This window comes from Dermochelys coriacea, chromosome 15 (genome assembly GCF_009764565.3).
Source record: "Dermochelys coriacea isolate rDerCor1 chromosome 15, rDerCor1.pri.v4, whole genome shotgun sequence".
NCBI lineage: Eukaryota > Metazoa > Chordata > Testudines > Dermochelyidae > Dermochelys > Dermochelys coriacea.
Window position 1 is genome coordinate 11,284,862 of NC_050082.1, and position 12,670 is coordinate 11,297,531.

General features: G+C 41.2%; 1 protein-coding gene across 1 annotated transcript; it reads left to right on the forward strand.

Moving 5' to 3' along the window:
- Nucleotides 1–255: 255 nt before the first annotated feature.
- On the forward strand, nt 256–11,922 carry YWHAH (tyrosine 3-monooxygenase/tryptophan 5-monooxygenase activation protein eta). The gene is made up of 2 exons (XM_038373612.1): nt 256–816; nt 10,462–11,922. Exons 1-2 carry the CDS (start codon nt 730–732, stop codon nt 11,116–11,118), a joined length of 744 nt encoding a protein of 247 aa, XP_038229540.1. The 5' UTR covers nt 256–729; the 3' UTR covers nt 11,119–11,922.
- The last annotated feature ends 748 nt before the right edge of the window (nt 11,923–12,670 follow it).

Below are 12,670 nucleotides of genomic sequence, written 5' to 3' on the forward strand. Positions count from 1 at the left end.
GCTGACGCTGCAGTATGACCTTCTGAAGCATTAGCCGCTAGTTGAGGGTTGTCTGGATATTGGCTACGGGGGAGTCTCTGCAGTGGTCAGTGGATTTCATGGCAGCCAGGCCCTTCCTTTCTCAAGGGGTTAGCGACAGCTACCTTCAGCGCTATAGCTACAGTGTGTATGCACGGGCAGCAGGCCAGACCCAGAAGCGCCTCCTTCCCTCAGCTGCTCTGCAATACCCCCTCCCTGTCTCCCACCTCCACCTTTGCAGCAGTAAAATGCAGCATTCGTAGTGCGCATGCGTTTGCCCCAGTCGCGTCCGGGACTGGTTATTTATAGTAAGTGACGTCACCTAGAAATAGAACGCGGGGGAGCAGCGCCTCCTCCCCTCCCCTGCAGTCTCCTCAGCTCCGCCCCCTCCTTGCCCTCACAGGGCGCAGGCGCGGGGGGCGGCAACAGTGCGCGAGGCACAGAGCGGGTAGAGAGAAGCGCGACTCGCGAGCTGTACACGCGGGTGAGGCAACAGAGCGAGCGCGCGATCTTCGCTCCGCCACAGTCCTCGAGGCGCCCACCAACCCCTGCCCGGCGAGCCCCACGGTCACGGAGCGCAAGGCGCCAACGGCCGCGGAGCGAGCGCGTTCGCGCGCCAGGTAGCCCGTGAAGCGCCACCTCTTCCCCTCACTCCCCGCGTGAGAGGGGTGCCGCCGAGTGCCCGGCCCGGCAGTCACTACGGAAGCGGCCATGGGGGACCGAGAGCAGCTGCTGCAGCGAGCCCGCCTGGCCGAGCAGGCGGAAAGATACGACGACATGGCCTCGGCCATGAAGGCGGTGAGTGGGGAGAAAGGTGTTTGGCGGCGGGAGAGCGGGAAGCTGGGCAAAGGCGGAGGTGGGGCCCCGGCGGGTGATGCGGCGGCTGTGGCGGGCCGCTGGGTCCCACCGGGGCGGGGTCCGGTACCGCGGCGCGCTCGCTGCTGGGTCCCCTCAAGAGTCGCGGGTGGCGCCTTAGAACCGGGCGCGGGGAGCCTGGGCTCTATCGCGGCAAAGCTGGGAGTGGAGGGGGCTGGTCCATTTTCCGCGGACGGAGCCCCGTTCCCCACCGCTGCAGCGGGGCGTGCAGCCCTTCCGCTCTCCGGCTTCCCCCGCCCCGGGGCGCGACGGACACTTCCTCACAGAGGGGCTGTGCTCGGGTGCCCCCCTCCTTTCCCTCGCTCTCGGCGGTGAGTGTCCGGGGCGGGCGGATGGACTAATACTGCCTCGTCCTGTCCTTGCTGGGGGAAACGTCCTCCCCCCATCGCTCCTGGCCCGCCCCTGTCTGACGCCGGCCCAGGGCCCCCCATCCTCTGGGGTGGGCCGGAGATGCTGAGTTTGACCTTGGAGCGTTGGTTTAGCGCGTCCGGCTAACCTGGGACCAGTCTTAAAGCTGTAGGCGTGGGCTGATGGTGCTGTGTGTGGCCCGGTCAGTCTCTGTGCTTAGAGGTGGGTCTGAAGCAGCCTAACATGGCAAGAGGACCTTTTCCTTTCTAGATGTTTCCGTTGCATCAAGAAGGCATCACTGGAGGAGGCCTTACTCACCAACCTGGGGAGCTTTCATTCAAAGATCATGTAATAGCTGCATCCGGGAACATAATCCCTCACAGCACAAGATCCTTCAAGATACGCCTTTCTTTTTCTCAGTGCTATGTTGCCTACAATCTGTACATAATTTTGAGTACTGAAATGTATTCAAATAATATTTAAAGGTGGATTAAACCTGCTCCTTTTAAAACGAAGCATTTAACACTAACTTGTACTGAACAGGTAATGCATTAGCAAACCAAACGTCTCGTATCTAAACTTCTCTTACTATATGTGAGATCCAGTGAAGAGTATTTTAGCTTTTTAAAATTAAATGTTGAATTAACGTGCAGCATCCTTCCAGCTCGTCTGCTCTACCTAATTCTTATTTGTGATCATATTAATTTGTACTGTGTGAGCCCCCAAATGCCCCGCCAGTTCATAGCCATGTTGTGGGGTGGTGCTGTCTAAATAAATACCCAGTCCCTGCCCAAAGATCTGGGTTTCAAATGGAGTTCATATCATAACAAAGTCAATCTATCAAAGATCAAAAATGTTAGGATGCATCAAATTCTCAGTTTATATCATGCACCTTAAAATAAAAATTTAAAAAAACCTCTCAAATTCTGTTAGGTACTGATTTTTATGGTCTGCTTTGTATGTAATCTAGTACAGCACAACCTGTTATATGGCTAATACAGTTCTTACACAGAAGGGCTCTTGGATATGTCTGTAACAGAGCTATTATGTTTGAAGTGAGAAATTATATTAATGGCACTACTAGATTTGCTAATTGAAGTGGGAATGACTCTACCCTTAGAAATACCTGTCATTGCTCATTCTAAAAAATACTGAATTGGACAAGCCCATGTACAGGTTTTAGTGAAGTCGGTTGGTGATCCAGGAAATACTTTATAAAACTGGGATACATTTAGAAATACAAAAATGATCGCTGAAATATTTTTACTATTTAAAATTTCCTATCCAAATATTGGAATGCATAAAATTAGAACACAAAAGCAGAGTGAAGCTGCCATCTTTCAGGAAATGCTAATTAGTGTTTGTCTAATAGACCATTTTAAATTTAAAAATATTTTGCTTTTTTTTATCATTCCATCTTGTTTCAAAATCATTCGCCTTTGACAAAGGTGCTAATTCCTTCTTTAATATATACCTCTCATAAGCAATTGAAAACAAAACTAAAATGGAAGTTAAAATGTTTCCACTTTATTACACATAATGAAATAACTTTAATTTTTTCCTTGAATACAAAAGTAGTTAACTCCAGTTTCTCCAAATATATTTTTAATACAGTGTTGGTTATCTGGATACTTTTTTGCAGGTGTTCATTCTAGAACATGCTGTAACTTAGAACATCCGTTTTGGGCAGGTTTTTGGGAAAGAGTGGGAGCTTATATTGCCTTTCATATAAAAATGTATTATGTGGGCTCTTACAATTACACACAACTAACATTTCCTCTAATTTTAATACGTATAACCTAAGCAAAAAGCTTCTATCCTTTAAAGTAGCCTTTCCCATGTGTGTGTTGTTTTTTTTTGTTTGTTTGTTTTTTTAAAGAAAATATTTCCCTCTGTACATTAGTTTCTGGGACAATTACACGCAAAAATGTAAACCAAGACGTTTCTTAATATGAGGGGCAAAACCACTTGTGTATAGTGGGAGAAATACATTCCACATTTTCTGCCAAAGAGACTAAAGACTTTAACAGTATGTTTCAAGTTAATGGTAGTTTTGTAAAAAGCTAGTTGATGTAGCAATGCTAATAATTTAAACCTTGTAGGAAATACTGTATATTTGTTAAAGTAATAGTACAATTATTAACTGCTGTTGAGTTTTTCTTCTTGGCTGAATGCCAGCCTTTTCCCACCTCCATGATGAATAGCAAGAAAGGAAGATAAGACTGCAGTGTGACATAGACAGTGAGTTTGGTTTTCTTTCAGAACCCTGGAGTTCACTCCATGAGAAATATAGTCAACTGTACCTCTGTAAAATGGCATTTTGCCAAGGGGTGTGGCACATTCATTTAATTAAACGCTCCTCTAGAGCTCCAGCAAACTAACATTCCTTCTTCTGCTGGACTTACGTATTGATGATTTTAATTATTATACAGAGAACAGGAACAGGCCATAGCTGTGAAAAAAAGAGTAAATAAAAATATGCTTTTAGTATAAGAATGGCACTTCACATGTTTGATGTTTGAAAAATTATATGAAGAAGCAATATTACATTAGATGCTTTGTTGTTCAAATGAATTTCGGAAATGGTATGAAATATTGACTAATAGCAAAAAGGAGTTAAGCTATTCTGCTATATACATCATGAGTTGTAGAACTCAAAATGTATGAATTCCTGTGCATTTTGCTCAAGATTTCGATTAGTCTGTATTGCTATTTAGTGACGCATCTAATACACTAATTTGAAATGAGTAAGTTAAGTAGAACTGAATTTGAGAGGAAGTAATCTTGAGTAATACTTGTGAGATATGTGGACTACTGAACTCCTTGCCAAGGCTCACTGCAGATGGAAAAAATATATATAACATTAATGAATATGGTACACACACCATTTTCTTTTATTTTTATCTATCTATCTAAAATAGGGTTCTAACTTAATTTTTAGGAAATCGTTGAAATTTCCTTTTTCACATAAGGTGTTAAAGAATTTTAACAGATGTGCACTTTCAATATTACATCCTCTGGCTCTTTTCTCTTTCCAGTGATTGTCCCTTTTTGGTAGTATTGTGTGTGTGGAGAAGCAGGTAGTAGGGATGCTTTTGATCTAAGTAAAAACAATGAGTAAAAACAAAAACCCCTACCTGCTGCAAGACTGTCTAGCACTTTGTGCTGGTTTGATACTAAGGGTATGGTTTCAGTACAGAGTTAACTCGTGAGATTGGCATCCAAGTTAGCCTGGCCAAGGTGTGAGCAGCCACACTGCAAAGCCATACCCAGATTACTGCGTTCTCATTGATGCTGCTTGTCACCTGGGTTTCTCTAGGACTTTTGGTGTCATATCCCATGTTCTTTGTGCTATGATAAACTGAGCCTCTCTGAATCTTTCTGAGTCAGTTGTGGGAGAACTTGGGGGCCCAGTTAGTCAGACCTGGGGAGAAGGGTGTCAAATTGCAGAAAGGCATTGGAGAACTGTAAGAACTCAAATAATTTAGTCGATGTCCCCACTGCACAGTGGGTGGGTTACCACCCTGAGTTAAATCAGCAGCTGAACTTTAATCTACGCTCTCAGATAGGCCAGCTAGCCTGAGTTGAAAGCACAGGTAGACTCAGGTGAGTGGATTTTCTGTGTGGATGCAGGCTTGGCAAGCTGGTCAGTTGACTAGTCAAAAAGGTTACTTGACCGCCTCTTATGCGACTGTCAAATATTCAGCAAGAATGTCCTGATATAGGTGCCAGCCTATTTTTTTGACTGCATCATGGTGCCATTCTTTTTTTTTTTTTTTTCCAGGGGTTGGGGGAGTTAGATACTTATACCTCATTTACAAAAAACAATTTACTTAACGGAGTTATTTTAACTCAGAAAAATGCAAAACAATAAAATTCTATCTGAGGCTAATCTTATTGGGGACCATAAAGTCTTATTTCTTTTGTTACTGTTGTTTCTGTTCTAATAAACTAGTGCTTGAAAATATTTGACCATTTCTGACATTATCTGATCAAGCCTAACTGGGCAATTGACCAGTTATTTTTGAATTGGTCAAATTTCCAGTCTTCCATGGATTGGGGAGGGAGGGGGGGGCTAGGGGCAACACCTGAATAAGAGCCTGAGTTAACTGCATGAAGACGCACCCTCAGTGGCTCCTTATCATACTCCTAGCACTGCTGTGGCTTTTACCATAGTAATGTGAGAGCATGCTTTTTGCTGATTGTCAGGTAATAGGTTATGTTTACCCACTGCAAAGCCCAAGAGCCCTCTATCTCCAACAAGAGATGGCTATGGGTATAGGGGAAGAGAAGGTGCCTTCTATCCTTCAAGACAGTGTTTTTCAACCTGTGTGGGAGATGATGGGGTTGTGAAGCTGTCTGTATTGCCATAGACCTCTGCATTACATCAAAATGTGCATCATCCACCATTAACGGAAATTTATTCCTGCAGTGCGTAAAGCAGGAGGTGACTTCTTGACAGCCACCTGCCTTCCATTTCTGTTCCCATAGTATACCCAAATGCTGTTGGCTACTGAAGAAGCTTAAATGTGCAGGCCTGCAACACCCTGCTTCTCTCACTCTCCATGCACTGAAGTAAACTACAGGAGTAATGTGATTTGGAACCTTGAGACTCCTGTTAGATAGCCTTCTAAATGGATGGATAACAGAGTGAATGAACAATTAAAAACACAAACTAGAAGGAAGCTGGTCAGGAAAAAGAAAATGGACAGAAAAAGTGATATACTGGGACATAGGGCAAGGGTGACATTAGAAAGGAGGGGTACCCATCAGTTGATCACAGAAAGGCAGGGAGTGCTTCTTCAGAAATGTAGAGCAGTGTTTCTCAAGGACTGCTTCGTAGACCAGTGCCGGTTCCTGAGATTTCCCTTACTTAGTTTAGGAAGGCAGCAAGCTGGTCCCTGGAATCAAAAAGACTGAGAAACACTAATGTAGAGAACTCCTGCCATGAGCAGAACAAGAGCAGTGCTGAAAGTAATTCAGTACACTGAGTAGCCTCCTCCTACCAGGAGCTGCTGCTGAGTTGCAGATTTTGAAGGCTTTTTCCTCAGTTGTAGACAACTGACAGGCCAAACAGCTGAGGTTACAGTAGAGTTTTACTCCACTCAGGCAGCCCTTGATGAAAAACAGGTCTTTACAAAACTGTGTTGAGATTTAACAGTGTATGGTCACTACAATTCTACACTGAGTTTAAGGCACTGTATGTACCACATACTGTATTATAGTCACAATTGTGTACAGAGGTGAATGTGCCCATGCTTATTTTGAAGGTAATCATGTCAATGTCTGTTTCTACACGAAACAAATCTGATTATAACCCTGTGGTGAGGGAGGTGGGGCAGGGGACAGATAGATTTGGGAATGGTGTGGGTGTGTTGTTTTCTCTTGTATGTATTGCTCATCTAAAAAAATATTTTCAGAATATGATTCCAGGTTGAAGATTCATGGTGATGCATAGATAGCTTCACCATACAACTTACAAGATTCCATACCTGTCATGTCTGACAAGGCAAATGTGAAGTGGTGTTGGGCCCGCCACAGGGTGAGATAGTTAAAGGTACCCTGCAAAAAAATTGAAACTTTTTTGTGTTTTTTTTTTGTTTTTTTATTTATAAAGACAGCCTGAAAGCGCTCTGTCTCTCTCACACACTCTGCAGGTTTCAGATGTATTCTGGAAGTTCTCTCTTCCCTTAATTAAAGGAATGGGAGCTGAATCCTTGATAAAGAATTCCTCTCAAATATTGTAGTTAAGCAGGTGTTAATAACAGTTTTGAACTAAGAATAAAAATAACTGAGTCAAATTTCACTTCGTACTTGCAATCTTAAAATCCTATTTCTTGTTCCACCATCTGTAGCCTTTAAGGGCAGAAAAATTGTTTATTTTATTTATTTTTTAAACAAGGTAGGGGGGCAGAATGAATCTTTTAACAAAAACTCGTTCCCGTTCAGGCTACCTTAATAAATCATAAAGCAGCAAAAAAAAAAAGTACCCACAACGCTTTTTAGGCTTTTTATCACCTTTTTAATACCTTGACTTCTTGTAAAAAAAAAAAAAAAGATACTTGCTTCTTTCAAATTGAATCCTAATTGTCCTTCATGACCCTGGCTTTGCACTCATTGTGGGAATTGCATGTTTTGCCAAATGACTTCCCCAGTATGGATTTGCAAAGGGACTGTATCTATAGAACAGCTGTGTGGAAAGCAAGCCCTATTTGTCAAACTATTTTTGGGATGTTGAAGTTACCAAGCTGTTCTTAGATTTCCTTTAATAGGAAAAAAAAATTGTTGAATTTTATGTATGGCAGACCAAAATCTTCTGATTTCCTCTGAAACCCCCCACTTAATCTGGCATTGGAGTATGATACAAAGACACTGCTGGTTTCCTTGCTTAGTGGTATTACAGCAATGGATATGAATTGGATGTCCATACTGCTTCTTCTGTATCTTTCAGCAGCCTCTGTTCCAGTTGACCTACTTGCAGAAATGACTTGAGAGGTCTCCAGACTGTGGTGTTGAGGAAACTGCTTATTTGCCTTGAGGTTGCTGCTTATGTGGCATGCCACTGGATTCTGTTCTGTCAGTTCCTTCTGGTCAGTACATAATAGGCCACTAGGAGAAATAGTAAGACAATTTGAGCTATGTAGCCATATGTGCTGGTGATACCCAGTTCTGTCCTTTTTTTTTTTTTTTTTTTTTTTTAATAAAATCCATTAGATGCCTATCTGTGAGAGGATCCTGGATAATGTTTTTTCTCACAGATACCTCTGGCAAGGAGGGTGCAACCTTCCTCTTGTGTAATACAGGCTGCATTTAGCCTCATGCTTGTGACTTGTTTGTGCCCCTAAACACCTTTTTGAAGCTTCAGGTGATGCAGAATCTAGTGGCTCACTAACTGGTGCTTCTTGTGTGGAGCATGTTAGACCTGTGTTGCACAGGTTGCAAAGTTGCACAGCCTACTATTTTTCTTGTAGGTGTAATAAATTGTGTTCATTTTGATCTATAAAACCATATGTGATTTGGATCCTGACTGTTATGTAGACTAATGCTTTATGTGGAAATTAAGATCCGCTGAGACACTTAATTCAGTTTTTAAAGTTGTTAGTTGTCAGGGGCTTGGGGGAAGGTGTTCTCAGTTGAGGTCTTTTGACTCTACAAGCTTTCCTGTGTTGGTCTGATAGTCAGTTTGACTTTTGCAACAGTCCCCTAAGTATTCTAGTTACTCATTCTTTTGCATAAGGAAGGGTATATACATAACTTGAATTTCTGTTGTGATTGGAGAGGGAGATTTCCTCAGTTATTTTTATCAAATGGCTTTGTAATTAATATATACTAATTTGCTGTCCACCATCCACGTGTTATAATGCACTTTATTTTCAACTTTCACACTTCTAAAATTTTCATTATGCACACAGTTGTGGGGAATTGGGGATGCTTAAGTTTGAAGTGGAAAGAAAGGGCTTGGAAAGGAGAGAAAAACTGAGGGGGGAAGATACAAAGGCAGGAGCATGAGAAGCATGGGCATGGAAAGAAGTTGGACAGCTGATGGGTTACATTAGCTTTAAGAAATATGCTATAGATACAATGAACTGAGGCTAAACATGGTGTATAGTTTCTCTAAATTGCAAGCACAACAAATAGTTTTGCTTGGGTTATTCAAATTGTCTCTTTAAATGAAGATGTCATTAAAGAGGACTTGTAGCTGGTTCTTGGGAACCTAGCTTTCCATAGGTTGCCTTGGAAAGTGGTAGGGAGCAGCATACTCTCAGTCTTTGAGTCACTGAGCTGTAGAAGCAGTGCATTATGGAGGAATGGGTAGCAAGTAAATACTAAAGAAGTTAGTGTGTCTTCAGAGGTTCTAAATGTGGTGCAACCATTATTGCCATGAGAATTCTAATTTTTCATTAAGATGAACTGTTTTGTATCTGAAAAATTAGACGCCATTCTTGAATAGTTTATTGGTTACTGCGGTACTCTAGAAATATAAGTTAACCTCTTGAATTTGGTGGGGAGAACTTTAAATGTCTGATTTAGTTATATGTAGCATGCCTGTGTATTGCAGTGTAAATATAAAAATTTCTTTTAATACTTATGAAATCATTTTGGCTTCATCTCAGTGGCAATGGGAAGCAACCATTTCTTTTGCCACATTAGTTTTTTTCCACAGTTGTCACAAATTTTTAATAGTGTTGCTAATGAAGTATGCTTAGTATTGTAAACTTAGATAAGTCAAAGCACTTGCATTCATCAAGAACCACTCCCCAATTTAGAACCTCCAATTGTTTGCTAAAATAGAACTAATTCTAATCTATAGAGTTTAGAAACTTTCTTCACAAACTATAGTAAAGTGCAGTAAATCAAATGTATCATAAACGTGCAATATTTAAAAATGTTACTATAGTCTCATGAGTCAGTATAAACGTAACAATTCATTTTGTAATTATTGCGATATGTGTGTAACTTTTTTTTATTTTTTACTCCCAGGGGACATTCCTCTATCTTTTGAACCTTCCAACCTACTCCATTTTATATAATTTCTTCCCTCGCCTAGCTTCAAAATCCTGGGTTACAACCACCGTTTTAGCTGAAAACTGGACAAATTTTAATCAGATTGTATGAATTAAATCCCTAAGACACAGTAAAGGACATGTTGTGGAGCAGTACAATCCAGTTCTCCTCCAGTGGCTGAGCATACTGTCTCCTTAGTACACACCTTGGACCCCACAGCAGGGTTGAATATAGAGAGGAACTGAATTGTCTGGCACTACCCTATACTGCGGCTAGGCGATTTGGCAATATAACGCATTTGAATTCAATAGGAAAAATGTATTGTATTTGCCTTTTTGGAAAGACTTTCCAAATCAGTTGTCTTCCTCTTGAATACTTCTGCATTGTGCCAGTTAGATGCACACTGTTCAGTGGCTGTTCTTAATAAATTTTCCTTGATAAGACTTAAAAGCGTAGTATATAAATGTTTACAAATTCCTTAGGGAGGTGATATGGTAAAGTTTAAAGTGAAATAAGAATTTTCTTAAAGGAATTGACTTGCACTCGGGTCTTCAATTTTGGTTAAACTGAACAAGAACACCATCATGTCTAGAAGGAATTTTTTTCCCCTTGCAGTTTCTAAGTTGGTATGATGGAAATATTGAATGAGGATTGCATTCTCTTCTTCCTCAATGTCAAGCTATTTTAAGTTGATCTTTCTGTGTGTATTTGCAGGTGACTGAGCTGAATGAGCCCCTCTCCAATGAAGATAGAAACCTGCTGTCTGTAGCCTATAAGAATGTGGTTGGGGCTAGACGATCTTCCTGGCGAGTCATCAGCAGCATAGAGCAGAAAACTATGGCAGATGGGAATGAGAAGAAGCTGGAAAAAGTTAAAGCTTACAGGGAGAAGATCGAAAAGGAGCTGGAGACAGTCTGCAATGATGTTTTGGCCCTCTTAGATAAGTTCTTGATCAAGAACTGCAATGACTTCCAATATGAGAGCAAGGTCTTTTATCTGAAAATGAAAGGAGATTACTACCGCTATTTGGCAGAAGTTGCTGCTGGTGAGAAGAAGAACAGTGTTGTGGAAGCTTCAGAGGCTGCCTATAAAGAGGCTTTTGAAATCAGCAAAGAGCACATGCAGCCCACTCACCCGATAAGGCTTGGGTTGGCACTCAACTTCTCAGTGTTCTACTATGAAATCCAGAATGCACCTGAGCAGGCCTGCCTTTTAGCCAAACAAGCCTTTGATGATGCCATAGCTGAGCTGGACACACTAAATGAGGATTCCTACAAGGACTCCACACTTATCATGCAGTTACTTCGAGACAACCTCACTCTCTGGACAAGTGACCAGCAGGATGAGGAAGCAGGAGAGGGCAATAACTAAAGAGCTTTCATCCTAGCCCTCCATCATCCACTTCACCATCCCCATTATCACCATCCCACAATATTTCCTTGCCAGTCTCACTAAATATCTAGTGCTAAGCATATCTGTATTGTTAGCACAGCTGTTCAGATCTGCAGTCCACTTTATCAGGAGGCAGTTTTGGATAAGTCTTCATGAGCATTGCTGGATTGATTGATTGATCTGCCCTGTTTATCATAGTTGCACTTGAATGGTGCAGAAAGATGCATATTAAAGAGGCATTTTAGTTTGCCTATTGATCATAAAATATGGGCAAGAATAATAGAAAGTGAATTAATCAGAAATCTAATCTTTAAATTTTCCATTTGAAACAAGCTGATAGTGTTTTGTTAAGCAGTACATCTTGTGCATGCAAAGCAAATTAGCCACCCCAAAAACTTTTTTCAACCGATGAAAACAGTTAAGCTGATGTGAAGTGACAACTTAGTTCTATTTATCAGTTTACAAACTGTTCAGAATGTGAGGTTTTGGTAGCAACTTGTTTTTTTGCCTCTTTAACTTATGATGTGCACAGACTTTCATTTAATGCAATGCATCTACTTAAAAGTTTTGATACTTGTAACCTTTTTTGCAGTTGTTTTGAAAAATCATGAATTTATTTTTTGTAAACTCTTTGGCTGTTTAGTTGTCTGTGTATTCTGACAGCGCCATGTCCGTGTTAGCCCATGTTAAGATGGATGACTCTCTGAAATGCCAGACTTCTAAATTTAATGTTTTGGAATTAAATGAATAAAATAAAATGCTGCTTCAGAAATATTATCTCTACATGAGCTGTCCTGTCATCTTTTCATAAGAATGGAGATTTATAGAGGTGTCCAGCTTGCAAAGATTTAAATTGTCCTAAATACATTGAAGAGAATGTAGCAATCCAAACTAAATAAGTAACGTTGCTTACCTATATCCCATTGGGGTTGCCAATTGCATATTCAGTGCAGTAACTTGCTAGTGCAGCTGTAATGCAAGCCTGCCGGTTAATGTTTACAAGATTCTAAAGAGCATTGCTTGTTGACTTACTAATTTAGGTACAAAAAGACTTGTATTTATTGCTTCCGTCCATGATGACTTGTAGATTTTTTTTTCTTAGAAATCTCAACCGAGTTGCTTATACCCATTAACGAATTCTGAATTAAGTTTCTTTAACTGAAACCATAGCCTTATGTTGCATTTGTCTATCCAAACAAAATGCAATCCTGTTGCTTAATTAGTGTTGGATCTTAAGGAGTTCCTTTCAAACTAACCAATATCTGATTCCCAAATTCACTTAATTGCTATATCTTCTCTTACAAATTAGTTAATATGTATTGATTCCTTGTCTGCTCTTGCATTAACCTATTTAGTCATTTTCTCTTCCTACCTCAGCCACATTTTTATCCATAACAGGCCATCACCTCTCACCCAGTGGTTTAAATTCAGCCTGAGATCACTGGGCCAGCCCGCCAACCCCTGAAGTTCCTGAGAGTCCTAGGTAGCAGAGTCCCACTCTGGAGTGGCGTTGAGCTGGCTAAGTCTTGGC